Raw genomic sequence first — 16,329 nt, 5'->3', positions numbered from 1 at the left:
ACCTCATCTCATTGCGCTGTTCTTGGAATTCGAAGGTGTTTTTTATAAGGCTATGCGACCCTTTCAGTACCTGTCCCACGTACCAGAGTTGCTAAACCACTTGAAACAAGTCCAGATTTTTAAAATTCCTACTTAAAGACTTAGAACTCAAGCGGTTCCTTCCATAGTCTCCTTAAACAAAGACCCTGTACTTGGGACCAAATAAACGATGTATTGACTAGAGGTGTCAACCCCTTAAACTCAAGGACCTGCTTCGGAAGACCCGAAACCAGGAGCTAGGCGATGCTGCACGTGACCTGTTCTAATGGCGTCAGAGGGACACGTGGTTCTAGATACTTCGCTCCCTCCCCCTCAGGGGTGGATTGTTGACAACACCGCCTGCGATCACGTGACCTGACGTCATCCCACCTCCCTCTCCCCCGAAATCTCAGGCTCCGGATGCGCCCATTTTCCCTGTCCGGCCGAACCTGAAAGTAACGGGGTGGTGGGGGAGGAGAGGTAAGGTGGTGGCATGTGTGCTCCCGCGCCCTTGGGCGTAGCGTGTCCAGTGTGAGCACCGAGCGGACCCTCTACAGCTCCCTACAGGAAACCAACCCGGAAGCCGGGCTCCTGCGCGGGCCAGTGCGGCGCGCGCCCGCTCGCCCCGCCCCCTCCCCCCTCCTCCCGCGGTGGTACTGGCGGAGGGCGGAGGGATCTGGAGGCGGCGGAGGGAGACGTCATTGCAGGGTTGTTTGTGCAGTCTCGGCGCCGGCGGCGACCCACAGTGATTCGGCCGCTGCGCCGGGGGGTGGGGGGGCCGAACGGGACTCTTTTCTTTCAGACTGACCGCGGGGCAGCTGCGGAGCATGTCGACCCCGGCCCGTAGGAGGCTCATGCGAGATTTCAAGCGGTAAGAGCCTCCCTCTTAGCCCAATACGACGGCCCCTTCCCTAAGCCATGGGACTGCAGGGCGGGGATCCGGGACATCTTCCCTTGGTGACCCTGAGGGGCGGGCTGTGGGCCTGCGGGACCAGCGGTAACCCCGGCTTACCGGCGGCTCCTATTCCCTCGCCTCGTACCTCCCTCTGAGTAAAGATGGTCGGTACTACAGCCTCATGCCCTCCCCCCCAAAAAAGTAGGAAGGTTGCCATCGTTGGGCCTAGGTGTCCCAGAGGCCCACCTAGGCCAGATGCGGACGCCTCAGCTCCCGCCTCTGCACCCTGCGGCGTCCCCTCCCCAGCCGGGGCGAGTGAGCTCCGCCTAAGGTTCGGGGCTCGCCCGGCGGACCAGCCCAGCTTTGTTACAGGGCCCCGCGGTCTCCTGTTTGGAGCGGGATTGGGGTGAACACTGCCCCACGTCCCTTCCCTTTCTGCAGTGATGAGGGTGGGGTCTGCTGCGCGAGGTGGGGAGGTGGTTAGCCCATCCCCCGAAACCCGACTCTGCCCCCGCCCACCTGGAAGGACCTTGAGAACTGGCTCGGGAAACCTAGGCCCGGAGCTGGCCACCCGGGCTGCCAGTGCCTTCTGGAACCACGATCTGGCTGCAGAATAAAGGCCTATCTATAGCCTCCCCGGCCTGGAAAAATGCCGTCCGTCAGACTCGAGCTAATCTGATACTCCACCTGGGCCTTCTTTTGGAAAATAGGGGTTTGTTAAGAAATGTGGGGCTTAGAGGAAGAAAATGACCTCTCCCTCCTCTTCCAGTTGTTTACCTCTCCTTGGAAACATACAAGTGCAGAGACAGTATGTGAAAACCCAGGGTCCAGATAGTCATAAGTTTTCTTTCCTGGACAGACTTGCTGAGATTGAGACAAATCTGTAATATAAAACTTAGATTTGGCGTTCAGGAAGTAACCTCTCAGCCTCGCCATTATAAAGCCCTGAATGAGGCATTTGGAAGCCATTGTCTTGGGCCCTAGACAACTTGATTTAATTCGTTGATGCTTTTAGCCACTTAAAAGTGGGGAGTTAAGCAGTAAGTAGTTCCGTTCAACCCTCTTAGTGGCCTAACCTACCTGAGATTGACCAAACCGTGCACTTTTTATGTGGCGGACTGATTGCCAAGTGTCTTACCACTTGAAAATGAAATATTTTGTTTGAGTGTATATAGTGGACAGTTTTTTGTTATTGTTGTTGTTGGTTTTTTGGGTTTTTTTGTTTGTTTGTTTGTTTTTTAAAATGATCTGACAATTAGATGCCCTTTTTGGTACAAAAGTTTCCCAAGGCTTGAAGTCAAAATATTTGATTAGCTCCATGACTGAAATTCAAACAAAACTTCCCAGTCAGATCCATTGTTATCTTTTTTTTTTTGTTCATTTTTGCAATTTCTGTACTCCATTCTGAATTGAATACACGGTGCTTTCAGTTTTGTTTTTTTTTTTTTTGAGGATCCTGGGGTTGCAAGCGTTTGAGGATGGCGTCTGTTGGAAGCTTCCTATGACGTCTCCTGCTCTGAGGTAGATTTGGCCTGAGAGCAGAGTCCTGACAAAGTAGCCGGAGCTTCTGGCTACATCAGAAAGCCACTGTCTGAAGCACAGGCCATGAAGTAAAACTTGCTTTCTAGTTAGAATGAATATGGTTTTTAGTCATTTAGCATGTACAGAGATTTCCTACGTTTTTGTGTTGTGCAGTGCCTGTGTTCGGACTGGGGAACCTTGCATGATTAAGGTAGGAAAGTTGTAGGTTTTTTGTTTTTAAATTATGTTTTTGGTTTTGTAGGGGTTTTTTTGGGGGGTGGGTTGTTTTGGTTTTTTCCTGTGTAGCCCTGGCTGTCATTGAACTCACTGTGGCTACCAGGCTGGCCCCTGCCTCCTGAGTGCTGGGATTACTTTCCAAAAGTATTTTTTATTGCTGAAATTGTAAACTTTTAGTGGGTCAAGAGGACAATCAGGAAACATAAGTTCTTCAAGACCATATCTTAAATCTTGCTGTTTAAAGAGGCGTGATCTCCTAGCCCTTTGAACTTAAAACTCACCTGTAGCATTAGTGAGTATAGTAGCCAGGTTGGTCCATTTAAGTCGTGCCTCATTCCAGCTCCAAGTCAGTCTAGCCAGTCTTGGAGCAGGTTCAGTAGAATTTGACCTCACTGACCTTTATGTTCAACTTTGAAAATGACTACTCTGGATTTCTAGATTGCAAGAGGACCCGCCTGTGGGGGTCAGTGGTGCACCATCTGAAAACAACATCATGCAGTGGAACGCAGTTATCTTTGGGTGAGTTGGAGTATAAGCGCTATGGGGAAAGGCTGAAGTAGATCCAAAACCCATTTGTGGGGGTGCCACTGATGGCGAGAACCCAGAGCCTTGTATGTGCCTACCAGCACTCTACCATTAAGCTGTACACCCAGCCCTTGAAACATTTTATTGAGTCTGGGACAGTTACATAAAATTGGTTTGCTCCTTACTGTTATATATAGTTTAATTTGGTTTCTTTTCCCTGAGCCAGGGTGTTGCAATGTTGCCCAGGGTGATTTTGAACTGTCCTGAAGTGACCCTCTTGCTTTAGGGCCTCTGGAGTAGCTGGGATTATGGGAGTATGACATTGTACCTGGCTCTGCTCACTCCACGTAACTGATTCTAGGATTTGAATGCTGAGTAAGCTGAGTGGCAGAATGTTTGCCTGCCAGGCATATGGCCCTGGGCTTGATCGCCAGCACTAAGAAGTAAATAAAATACTTGAAATTAAATGGGTGATAGAGGAGATGAGATAAATTATTTTATGTAAAATGTGCCATGCAAGTGTTTATGTTCATACTGTTGGATCCGTAAAAGCACTTGGAACCAGAAATGCTGAAATGAACTTTGCTGTGACAAGATTTTCAGCTAAGAATCATACATGCACATCTCACTGAGAAGCACTGAGCCAAAGAGTTGTTTTACTTTGTGTTGCTGGCGTTGAACCAAAGCATCTTCCACATTGTGGGCAAATGCTCCATCAATGGGCTTTACTCGTAGCCTCTTGAAGATTTTATTGTGATGGACTCTTGGCAGGGGTTGGGGTGCAGCCCTTTCATCCAGCACTTGGAGGCTAAGGTCCAGGCTGCCTAATGAGGCCTTGTCCCATACACAAAACAAAACAAAAACAAAAAGGCAAAAAGAGCTCCATGAATTTTTCAGACTGTCATCAAACTTAGGATCCTCTTGACTCAATGGGATATCATACTTAATAGCTTCTTAAATTTTTGTTTATTGTCTGTGTGTGCACACACGTGTGTGCACCTGTGACTGACTGACCGTATAGGTAGGTTCCTGTAACCCACAACACTCAAGGTAGAGGTAAGGTGACAACTGTTCCATCACTTATCTTCATCATTTGTTTCAGGGATAACATGGCTGAACTATCTGCTAACCTATATAGCCTTTTGACTTAAAACTTAAAATTTTATTTTTGCTTATATGTGTGTGTCCGTATATGGTATTGTGGGAGTTTGCCACTACAGCTGGCTATAGTATAGTCTTAACGGTAAATCCAGGTAATTGATTTAAAACTATGGTTTGGCAGGGTATGTGTACAAAAAAGTAGATGCCCATGGAAGCCAGAGGTGGCTGTTCAATCTTCTAAAGTTGCGAGCTGCCTGACAGGGGTGCTGGGTAAGAGGTTATTTTTCTCTCACTGAGCCATCTTACAAGAGGCTGTATTTAAAAACTAGTGGAGGCCAGGCGTGGTGGCGCACACCTTTAATCCCAGCCCTCGGGAGGCAGAGGCAAGCGAATTGTTGTGAGTTCAGGGCCAACCTGGTCTACAAAGCAAGTCTAGGACAGCCAAGGGTACACAGAGAAACCCTGTCTCAGAAAAATACAAAAACAAAAAACAAGTGGGGGACTGCGAATGTCAGTTGGTGCAGTGCTTGCCTAGTGTTCTTGAAGTCCTGGCTCCAGTCAACTGTAATCATAACCCCTGGAAGGCCAAGGCAGAAGGATCACAAAATAGAAGCAAATTAGCAAGACTTTGTCTCAAGAAAATCAAAATAGTTAGGTATACTGGCTCACACTTAATAAGTCATAGCACTCAGGGTCTGAGGTTGGAGGATTGCTGCAGGGTTAGGCAAGCCTGGGCTGATCCCCATTTATTTCCTGTGTCTGTATGTTGTACCATCCTTTTTAAAATTCTAGTTTTGAGCCGGTCTTGCCAAGTTGCTCAGGCCAGCTTCATACTAGGCAGTCCTCAATATCTGGCATCCTCCTGTTTCTGCCTCCTGAGTGTCTGGGATTGCAAGTATGTGGCACTATGCCTACTTGTATTGGTTTTTTTGGTTGGGTAGTTATTGGTTTGGCATTTTTTTCCTTTGGGGGGGTTGCTGAGTTGAGTGTTTTTGTTCTTGTTTTGGTTTTTCAAGACGTTTTCTCTGTGTAGCTCTGGCTGTCCTGGAACTAACTCTGTAGCCCAGGCTGGCCTCAAACAAGATCCACCTGCCTCTGCCTTTCCAGTGCTGGGATTAGAGGCGTGCGCCACCTCACTTGGCTGTACTGTATCTTTTTTTTCCCCCCCAACAAAATTAATAAGTGGAGTAAAACTGTCCTTTTAAAAAAATCAAAAACAAACAAAAAAACAAAAACAAAAAACTTGCCAGGTGTGGTAGTGCACGCCTTTAATCCCAGCACTCCGGAGGCAGAGGCAGGCAGATCGCTGAGTTCGACACCAGCCTGGTCTACAAAGTGAGTCCAGGATAGTCGAGGCTACACAGAGAAACCCTGTCTCCAAAAAAAATTTAAAAATTTAAAAACTTGAGCATTGAAAGACATTTCTGGAGCCAGGTGTGGTAGCTGTCGCACACCTATAATCCCAGCACTCAGGCAGAAGCAGGCAGCTCTTTCTGTGAGTTCCAGGACAGCCTGGTCTACAAAGTGAGTCCAGGACAGCCAACACTACACAGAGAGACCCTGTTTGGGGATGGAGGGCAGTCACTCCTGCTCCCTGGGTAAGAAGCCTAAGCAGTGGTGGTACAGCTCTCAGGGCGGTGGGATGAGTGCAGTCCTTCCTGGTTCCCCAGTTTGTCCTTTCCCTCCTTGAAAACAGAAAAGGCAGAATAAAAAACTTCCTTTAATCAGAAGTCTTTTTGTTTTCAGACCAGAAGGGACACCCTTTGAAGATGGTGAGTAATTTTTAATTATTTCCTATATATTAAAAGGGTGCTTTTAGGTCAGAGATTGAAATACCAGCACAGCTATTTGCTAATAGGTTGTGTGCTTAATAAAGCCTGTGGATACTAAACTAGCAAATGAAAAGTTACAGTTTTTGAGAATCATTTCTTTTTAATAGATTATCTTGGATACCTCTGCCACCAGTTTTCCTCTGTGATATGGTTTGCCTATAGAGTTGTAGATAAAAGTAGTAGGTCTGTGTTAAGAGTATAGTTTATATTACCAAGAGGGTAATTACACTTTCCTATTTCATTATCTGCATTGATAAGGGTCTTGTGATAAGTTTTTTCTTTTCTTTTTCTCTTTTTTCCCCTAGTGCTAGGGATCAAGCCCAAGCACATGTCTTCTAGGCAAGCACCCAGGTGCCCGAGTCCATAGCTTCACTGCTTAGCATATCACGCCCAGAAGCATCTGCACATTAGCATTTCAGGTTGGGTATATGCAACAGGAGCCAGGAAAATGGGAGAATGGTTTTAATCTGTAATCACAGTTAAGTTTATTAAATTGATTTTAAACAGGTACTTAAAGATTTTCCCTAATTATAGTGGATTTTTAAAAATTAAACAGCTTTGCTATAATTATCAAAAGACTTGAGAAGTCATCTGTTCAACGTATTTGACAAGAATAATCACTGAACTATTTGTGAGGGGATCACCTGAGAGGCTGAGAAGCAGTGGTACTGCACTTGGACTCCAGACTAAGTACCTGTTGGTGAATAATAATACAGCTGATCTGGACATGGTCCTAGACAAAAGTGCTGGAGGATAATCTAGCATCTGTATGTTTGAGCTGGATCTCTCTGTAGCTGAGACTGGGCCTGCTCTGTACTGACAGTTGCTGTGTTCTTTGCTTGTTAAAATGGCTTAGTGAAGCCGGGCGCGGTGCCATGCTCCTTTAATTCTAGCCCTTGGGAGGCAGAGGCAGGCATATCTCCTTCGAGGCCAGCCTGGTCTACACAGAGTGTTCCAAGACAGCCAGTGCTACACAGAGAAACCCCTACTCGAAAAGAAAAGAAAAGAAATGGCTTGGTGATGTTTGGAATTGCTTGTGTTGTTATGGGGACCTCTTGGTCTGTTCTGTAAGACTCCGCATGATGAAGGAACATCAGATGGGCAGCTCCGTCAGTCAGAGCTTCGGGTGGGTGCTATTTTTTTCATGGAACATGGTCACTTTAAGGAATGACTAATGGCCTACATAGGTAGCTGGGTGATAGAGTGTATGCCTGGCATGGCCTTGAGTTTGATCTCTAACATTATCAAAAAATGGCAAAAAAAAAAAAAAAAAAAAAAAAAAACCCCGAAAAAGTACAACAGAGTATAATGTAATTGAGTACAGAAAGTTTATTGGGTTTTTTGTTTTGTTTTATGGTCCATTGCAACAAACCTTTAAAAAAAAAAAGTCTGCAATATCAAACCAATCTAATTATCCGAAAGAGCTATGAAAATTCTTTTCAGTTACATATTGTGTGAGGACAGATTTTCTTCATGTACTGTACTTCAACCAAACAACATATTGTGGCAGATTGCATGTAGATAAGAGAGCCCAGCTGTTGTCTCTAAACCAAGCATGAAGAACTGTGAAAATGCAGAATAGTGGTATGCTTATCGCTACCAAGTCTTCAAGTGTGTTATTTAGCATGTCTCTTAAGTGTATATTATTTAGGTTACTTAGTTTGTAGTAAGGCTCAGTGTTACTTTTTGACGAATTCTAGGGTTTTTATCAGTTAGTCTTGTTTTGACAACTGGACAATGACTCCAGGTGAACCAGGCTAGCACTCCACTGAGCTGACATTGCCCCAACCCGTTTCTACTTTATTTTGAGACAAGGTCCTACAGAGTTGCTCAGGTTGGCCTAGAACTTGAGGTCCTCTTGACTCAGCTGCCTGAGTAGCTAAGGTTACAATTTTTCCCATGCTTCCCACCCAGGCTTTTTGCCCGCTCACTAGGCAAGTGTTCTATCACTGAGCCACGTCAGATCACAATTTCTGGTACAAGCACCATCTCCAGTGGCTTACTGCCGCCAGCCTATATTGAAACACAAGAGCTAGCTATGTAAATCTCAGAGACTTTTGTAGCCATTATTTTAATTAAACACTGTTTTAAAAAATTATGTTTTGAAGATCAGAAATTGTTTTCTAATCTTTCGGCCATTGATACCATCTGGTTCGTGTGTCTGTTGCCGTGGTAAGGTATCATAGTGTACACTGTTATGTACACCTCTCAGTTTCATGAGTCCACTTCTTGCCCATAGTGGGACTAATTCTGCTAAGTGGTCCTGAGTCCAAAAGCTTAAGACTATCCCATGCTTTTGCTTGAAACTGTATGTGTATATAATCCAGCTGTTTTATAATTGCAAACTTGAGACTGTCAACCTGAAGCATGTAGGGCTGGAGGTGTAGATTCAGCAAAGAGCGTATGCTTGAGGCGTACGTGAGGCTGCTGTCCTTTATCCTCAGCACAGGTAAGGCCAGCGTCACCAGCTGTCTCCGGTACCTTTAGTGAACGTATGCAGATATGAAGTGTGACTTAGCTTTGTTTGGCTTATATCTTTGGCTTCTAACTCCAGATTCCCAACCAACAGCAGCCACAAAAAGTAATGAACTGGAGATTGTGTTCCATATCTATGACAAGTGAAGATGTGAACGATATAACTGGTTCTTAGCATGTTCAAATGAGAGACAGAGCTGCCTTGTCCCATCAGCACCCAGGCTTAGGTTGTCCTTTGCCAGGTGGTAGTCCATTCTCAGAATCCTTTGGTACACTCCTTTCACGCTGTAAAAACTTTCTAGTTCCGTAAAAATTTTTAAATTTTTAATAGCTAGGGCCCAGTTGCCTTCCACAAATATGACAGTTGAAACTGGTGAGATGGCTCAGAGAGCTTAGGAGCTTACCCCACAAGCCCTGACAACCCGAGTTTGCTTCCCAGACCTTTTCAGGTAAAGGTGGGAGGAAAGAACTAACTTCAGAATAAATTGACCTCTGACCTTCATACACACACACACACACACCTATGGTATGTTGCCCACTTGCAAAGGTTAACACCACACTAGTTCAGTGCCCCTTGAAGGTGCTTGTCTCTGAGCCCTTGCGAGCATTGCTTGTTCACATCTAACACTAAGTGTGTTAGATGTTTACATGCTAAACCAGAGTTCTCAGGCTGGTGGTGTGCTTGTGCAAAGTAGAATTGATGAAGATACTTAAGAGTAATGTTTGTCTTTACTGTGCTTTGCTTTGTTTTCTATCTAGGTACTTTTAAACTAGTAATAGAATTTTCTGAAGAATATCCAAATAAACCACCAACCGTTAGGTTTTTATCCAAAATGTTTCATCCAAATGGTGAGTAGCAGCTTCTTCGATTTTGTCAGTGATAGGACGAGGGGGTGGGAGGGTTTGTTCTTTCCACTTGAGTATAGCTTATTCTTCCTGTTAGGGCTCGTCTTCAAATACTACCTCCGTGCCCATGTTAGTTCCGGTTTCATTGTTAGAATCTTAACAAGGTTCCATGTGTGAAGGAAAGTAATTTTAATAACATCTGAATTAAAAGTGATAAACATTTATTTTCTTAAAAACCAGAAATTTCAGCTGGGTGATGGTAGTGCACGCCTTTCATCCTGGCACTCAGGAGGCAAAGGTAGGCAGATCTCTGAGTTCCAGGACAGCCAAGGCTACAGAGAGGAAGTTTGGCTTTTAAAAACGACACATTCGGGGCTAGAGATATGGCTCAGAGGTTAAGAACACAGTCCCAAAGATCCTGAATTCAATTCCCAGCAACCACATGGTGCCTCACAACCATCTATAATGAGATTGCACATGTGGGCAGAACACTGTATAAATAATCAAATCTTAAACACATATAAATACGTATTCAAACCTGTGCATAGGTGGTCAAGAATTCAGGATCTTTCTCAGCTGCTTTAGCAACTTTAAAGCCAGCCTGAACTTCATGAGACCCTGTCTCCCAAAGCAAAACAAAACGGCTCAGTAGGTAAAAGGTATCTTGCCACCAAGTCTGAGCCTGAGTCCAGTCCCCAGGACTCCCGTGGTAGAACCAATTCCTGCAGGTTGTCCTCTGACCTCCTAATGTATTACTTGAGCACACATACACATGTGTGCATAGTCACATGAGTGAAAAGATAAATGATGGGATCTTATAGCCATGCTGACCTTCAGATTGACATGTGTTCAAGGGTAATTTTGAACTCAGGATCATCCCCAGAGTGCAGGTGCTGCCATGGCCAATTTATGTGGTGCTGGGGATCAATCCAAGTTTACACAGTAGGTGGCCACTCTACAAACTGAGCTACATCCCAAGTCCAGGGATGACATACACACACACACACATAGCGTGTGTACATTCTCCTTGTTTGTTTTTATCTGTTTTAATTTTTTATGTATTTATTTCGTTTTTCAAGACAGGCTTTCTCTATTTAGCCTTTGCTCTCCTGGAATGTTTTATAGACCTGGCAGGTCATGGACTCAGATATCCACCTGCCTCTGCCTCCCCAGGCCTGGGATTGAAGGCGCGCACCACCGCTGCATCACACAGCTCAGCGAAGTTTCGGTGCAGTCACAGACACAATAAAACTAATTTAAATGGCCAGTTTCCTGTTCTCTTGTGAGCTACAAATAGTCTGAATGCTTTGGATTTTTTTTGGTTGGTTGGTTGGTAGGTTTTGGGTTTTTGGTTTTTCAAGAAAAGTTTCTCTGTGTAACAGCCCTCTCTGTCCTGGACTCACTTTGTAGAGCACGCTGGCCTCAAACGCACAGAGATCTGCCTGCCTCTACCTCCCAAGTATTGGGATTAAAGGCTTTGCCACCACCACACAGCCAGTCTGAATGCTTAATGGATTCTTAGAACACACAGCCCTTAACTGACTTTTCACGTACATAACCCTTCAGTTTATCTGTTGTGATTGCTGTAGCTATACTTTGTCTCTATTGCTTAAATAATTTATTTTTTAAGATTTATATATTATGTATACAGTGTTCTGTCTACAAACCAGAAGAGGGCACCACATCCCAGTGTAGATGGTTGTGAGTCGACATGTGGTTGCTGGGAATTGAACTCAGCACCTTTGGAAGAGCAAGCAGTGCTCTTAGCCTCTGAGCCATCTCTCCAGCCCTTGAGTAATATTCTGTTTACCTGTTGATCAATTCATGGACATTTGGATCCAAGTTTCCTTTTGGCATCTCAAAAAATCAAAACTAGTTAAAAGCTTTAAAATTATCAAATGTTTAGGGGAAGTGGTCTGTAGGGAAGATGAAAAGTGCCTGACTTAACACTCTCAGACCGAAAGATCTAACTGAAAGATCTAAGCCGAGATTGGTTGTTAGCAGTGCTGTGCACAGAGAACACATGCGACCAGGAGGGCAGATACAATTGCCTAGAAGCAAATAATTGGAGTGGGAAGAAGAGAAACCTTAGGATGGAGCCCTGAGGAAAGGCAGGATTTAAACACACACACACACACACACACACACACACACACACACTCACACACACACACTCACACTCTCTCTGTCTCTCCTCAGTCCTGTTGCTGTGGAGAATATTCTGGTTGTCAGGTTTTTCAGCTTGGCATTGTCAGGAGAAGTGGAATATGCCCATAATCCTAACACTTGTGAGGTAGAAGCAGGAAGCTCAGCGCTCACTGCTGTCCTAGGCTATGTGAGACTTCCAAAGGAACCAGGGCCCACACATTGGCAATATTTGCCAAGCTTCTTGGTGTATGTTAACTTCCTGCCTTTTTATTAACTTTACAAATATTTGTGACCTCATTTAGTCAAAGTGAAGGTATTGATACACTTTTTAGAAATCAAAATATGTAACTACTAGATGTAGGTTTTAAGCTTTTTTTCAGGCCAATCTCTTGAGTTCCAGGCCAGCCAGGGCTACATAGTAAGAACCTGTCTGCGAACAAAAATTCCTTGTTTTCATGGCAAGCACACTAGGTAGATGGCATTTTTAATGATTTGCACTAGTAATATTCATTGAATGTGTCATTATTTACTATGTTGGGAGCCTAACCTAAGACTGTGTCTATGGCTGTAAATGCTCCACCGCTGAGCTGGACCTCCAGGTATGAGCACCATTATTTAGCCAGATCTTTTTTGGACCACAAGGGAGTTTACTGGGTTGTTTTGTTTGTTTTGTTTTTTTCTCATAAATAATTGTGAACATCCCACAAATACATCTTTGTATGTATTCATGGTAATCTCCTGAGAATCATCTCAAGGAGTGAGGGTTTTTTTGTTTGTTTTTATTTTTCAAAACAGGGTTTCTCTGTGTAGTCCTGGCTGTCCTGGACTTGCTTTGTAAACCAGGCTGGCCTGGAACTCAATAGGATCACTCTGCCTCCCTGAGCGCTGGAACAAAAGGTGTGCGCCACCTGGCTAGGCGGCACAAGTTTCCCTCTTGAGAGGATGCGGTTAGTCACTGCCTGAGGTTCAGAACTGTGGCTTGGTCATGTGTCGTGTGTGTTCTGAAGAGTTCTTTCTGTGGGGTGTGAGCTGCTTGTAACTAACCTGAGCGCTCTTTTCACAGTGTATGCTGATGGCAGCATCTGCTTAGATATCCTGCAGAATCGATGGAGTCCCACATACGATGTCTCCTCCATCTTAACTTCAATTCAGGTAAGTTTGTGTGGGGTGCGTCGCAGCTTCCGCATGCTCTGTGGACATCGAGTTACTTAGAACAGTGTAAAGCCAGGTAAGCACACTGCCTGCCAGGGCCCAGTAACTAGTGAGGCACTCAGACAGGACCCCAACAGATGTGCTGCACATTTGTTGACATGAGATCTAATCCAAAATCTGCTTTTGTTTTGTTTTTAAGAGTTATTTTATTTATTGCATATGAGTGCTTTATCTGCAAAAGGGGGCGTCACATCTCATGACAGATGGTTGTGAGCCACCATGTGGTTGCCGGGAATTGAACTCGGGACCTCTGGAAGAGCAGGTGGTAACCACTATGCCATCTCTCTAGCCCCACAACCTGGTTTCTTTGGGGTCCTCTTGTTGCCTAGGCTGACCCACGGAAGACATAATCCTCCTGCCTCTTCCCAAGTACAGGTGTGTGCCACCATGCCTAATCACAACTTGTTGCCCAAACACCTGCTACACATTTACCTGTGCTGTCCCATTCAAGGAAGTCTGGGGATTTGGGGTTTTTTTTTCTTGGATTTTTTTGTGGGTTTTTTGGTTGGTTGGTTGATTTTTGTTTTTCTTTTGTTTTCAAGACAGGGTTTCTCTGTGTATCCCTGGCTGTCCTGGATTCGCTGTATAGACCAGGCTGGCCTCAAACTCACAGAGATCCACCTGCCTCTGCCTCCTGAGTACTGGGATTAAAGGCGTGCGTTAGCACTACCCAGCTTTCTTTCTATACATACAGTGCTCGGCCTGCATGTACACCGCAGGTCAGAAGAGGGCATCAGATCACATTATGGATGTATTGGCCACCATATGGTTGCTGGGAATTGAACTCTGGATCTCTGGAAGAGCAGCCAGTGCTATTAACCTCTGAGCCATCTTTCCAGCCCAAGAACGTGTTTTTAAAAAGAGGAGCAGTAGCTGTTTCTCTTTGAGTCTGGGGAGGCTATTGTAGCTGTGCTGATTTGAGAGGGGGCTAAATTTTGTATTTTGTTCCATCATTGTGAGTCTTTGCCCTACTGTTGTTCTGCTCATCTGTGGGGTCTGCCATGATCATAGAACCTTACACCTATCTGATTCCCACTACCTATCTGTCCCATCCCTGTGTGTCTGCAACCTTCAACTTTACGCACGCACACCATAGTCTATTTCTGTTCCCATGTTCCACGTATATAAAGGTATAGTCAATCATTACCCTTAGCTTGCTGGTTACTCTGTTTTCCCTTCCCACTCGGGTTATTTTATAACTTTACTATTTCATTCCTTTCCTGCTAAACGTACGTGTTTTATTTATCAGAGGAGCAAAGTTTGTCCCCCAATTTGCCTATAGACTTGCTGAGCAATCACAATAATATGATGTAGACCTGGGGGTGTGGTCAGTGTTAGAGCACTTAACCTAGGATGTCCAAGACCTGAGCACCAAAAAAAAAAAAAAAAAAAAAAAAGACAGTAGTGGAGTCCCGGGCATGGTGGCACACCTTTAATTCCAGCACTAGGGAGGCAGAGGCAGGTGGATCTCTTGAGTTCGAGGCCAGCCTGGTCTACAAAGTGAGTTTCAGAACAGCCAGCGCTACACAGAGAAACCATCTCGAAAATTATAAAATAAAATATGTGGAATTAATTAACAGTTACTAAGGTATTTACAGGTGTTATACTTTAACCAAAATAAGCTGCTTATTTCATGGTTTGGAAATTCTAATATGCTAATATTCTTGGCTGATTTCTTGAAATTGGAAGTCTCAAGGCAACTGGGAATTGTTTTGAAACCTTGTGTTCTTTAGCAGCAGAAACTTGTCTCACACTTATTTTTGAAGGCTTAATACTTAAAAGATGACATTAGGAACTTCAGGTGATTCTGTTGTGTTTTTCAGTCCTCATCTGGGCCCTGTTAATATGACACACAACTGAAAAGCATTTCCCTCTCTCTCGTTCTCATAGTCTCTGTTGGATGAACCGAATCCAAACAGCCCAGCTAATAGCCAAGCAGCACAGCTTTATCAGGAAAACAAGCGGGAGTATGAGAAGAGAGTCTCGGCCATTGTTGAGCAAAGCTGGAATGATTCATAATAGACACCCGGTCTGTTCATCTTTTCATCGTTGTTGTGTATAATTTACCTCCCAGTAGAAAGGCTAGCAAGTTTTAAGTGCCACGGGTTTTAAGGATTCTGCAGAGAGAAAAGAAAAAGTCCTTCAGTTTAGAACCTACAAAAGCTTGTGTATCTTGATTAATGTACTTTTTATTGCATGGTGTGAACTAAGTTATTGCTGCATAAATTTGTAATATATCCTGTTTGTATTTTTTTCCAAGTGTATAATGTTGGTGTGGAGTTTTCATGACAGAATATACACATTTTGTAAATCTGTACTTTTTTCAAATATTGAATGCCTTATTTTTGAATTCTTTAGATTTTTAAATTGGAGAAAAACACTTAAAGTTTTTTATATATGAATATTACATGTAAAGCTGTTAAAATACATAACTTCAGTGCAAGAGACTTTGTCACTTATTTCCTTACCTGTGCAGGAGGGACTGTGAAGTCTCTAGCTCTCCACCAGGTGAGAGCCTCATTTCCAACTGCAGAAGATCACACTTCTGTTTTATCAAGAAAGTCTGTAAATTTGAATCTAAAACCAATTCTGATCTCCGGCTTTATTTTGAATGTACTTATGTTAGTTCAGTTGAGTAATTTATAGACATCCTGGTCTGAGTCTGCCCAGCTCTGTATTTGGGCCACTTGTTAACGTGCATTTCTCATGTTAAACTGTACCTATTGTGACTTCACAATTGGCACCTCCACCACAAGCAGAGTTGACTCACTCTGCTGTGTGGCAGCACCTTCACAGGCTTTTGATTAAGAAGAAAGTAAAACCATCACCACTTACCAAACGCCACGCCGCAGTATTAGCAATGGCTGGTTGCGTTGGTTTGAACAAGACAGAGATTTGGAAGGAATCTTGGTGTAACTTGAATATTTGCAAACTACCTTTTAATGCAGCTGCGCGCTACCTGTTTCTTCTGGAACTGTCGAGCACCAGGGCCTGAGTTGCTTCTCACCCTCAGTTGTATACAAGTTGTACTGCATCCTAGTTTACTGGATAGATTTAAAACACAGTATTGTAGAAAGCTAATACAAAGCTATCTTATGCCTTCAAATAGTATAGAAAATGGAAAATATACAAGTAAATTCTGTTGAACCACTTGTGTAGTCTCTCTAGTAGTTGAAACAGCTGTTGCAGTGAGTGAGCCTGAGTTTCTTGTCATCCATACCAGTCTCCTGGAGATGTGCTCTGGTAGCCTCTCTGTTGGAAGATTGGGTTGCAGAGTGGCCGTGGCTTCTGTTTACGAGCAAAGTTTAAAACTGGGATGGATAAGAACTGATACTTCCCTTTAGAAGTTTTTACCCTGAGGTTCCAAAGAGATGGTTCATTGGTTAATAGCGTGTACTGTTTGTGCAGGAACCAAGCGTGGTTCCCAGAGCCCACTTCAGACAGCTGCCAGCTCTGGGAGGATCCAAAGCTGACTAGCTCAGATACTGGCACTCAGATACACAGACATGTACATAATTA

General features: G+C 44.2%; 1 protein-coding gene across 1 annotated transcript; it reads left to right on the top strand.

Moving 5' to 3' along the window:
* Positions 1 to 568: 568 nt before the first annotated feature.
* Positions 569 to 16,323, top strand: Ube2b (ubiquitin conjugating enzyme E2 B). Its single transcript, XM_051167310.1, has 6 exons — positions 569 to 889; positions 3,110 to 3,190; positions 6,044 to 6,069; positions 9,364 to 9,453; positions 12,662 to 12,750; positions 14,701 to 16,323. Exons 1-6 carry the CDS (start codon positions 846 to 848, stop codon positions 14,827 to 14,829), a joined length of 459 nt encoding a protein of 152 aa, XP_051023267.1. The 5' UTR covers positions 569 to 845; the 3' UTR covers positions 14,830 to 16,323.
* Positions 16,324 to 16,329: the final 6 nt, after the last annotated feature.

This window comes from Acomys russatus, chromosome 25, assembly GCF_903995435.1.
Source record: "Acomys russatus chromosome 25, mAcoRus1.1, whole genome shotgun sequence".
In the NCBI taxonomy this organism is placed as follows: Eukaryota; Metazoa; Chordata; class Mammalia; order Rodentia; family Muridae; genus Acomys; species Acomys russatus.
This window is presented reverse-complemented; position numbering and strand designations above follow the sequence as displayed.

Excerpts from the sequence above, each read along its gene's own strand:
- Ube2b (XM_051167310.1), top strand. The coding sequence starts at position 846 with ATGTCGACCCCGGCCCGTAGGAGGCTCATGCGAGATTTCAAGCG. Across the intron at positions 6,070-9,363 it reads AGGGACACCCTTTGAAGATG|GTACTTTTAAACTAGTAATA; the intron begins GTGAGTAATTTT and ends TTTTCTATCTAG. Across the intron at positions 12,751-14,700 it reads CCATCTTAACTTCAATTCAG|TCTCTGTTGGATGAACCGAA; the intron begins GTAAGTTTGTGT and ends TCGTTCTCATAG.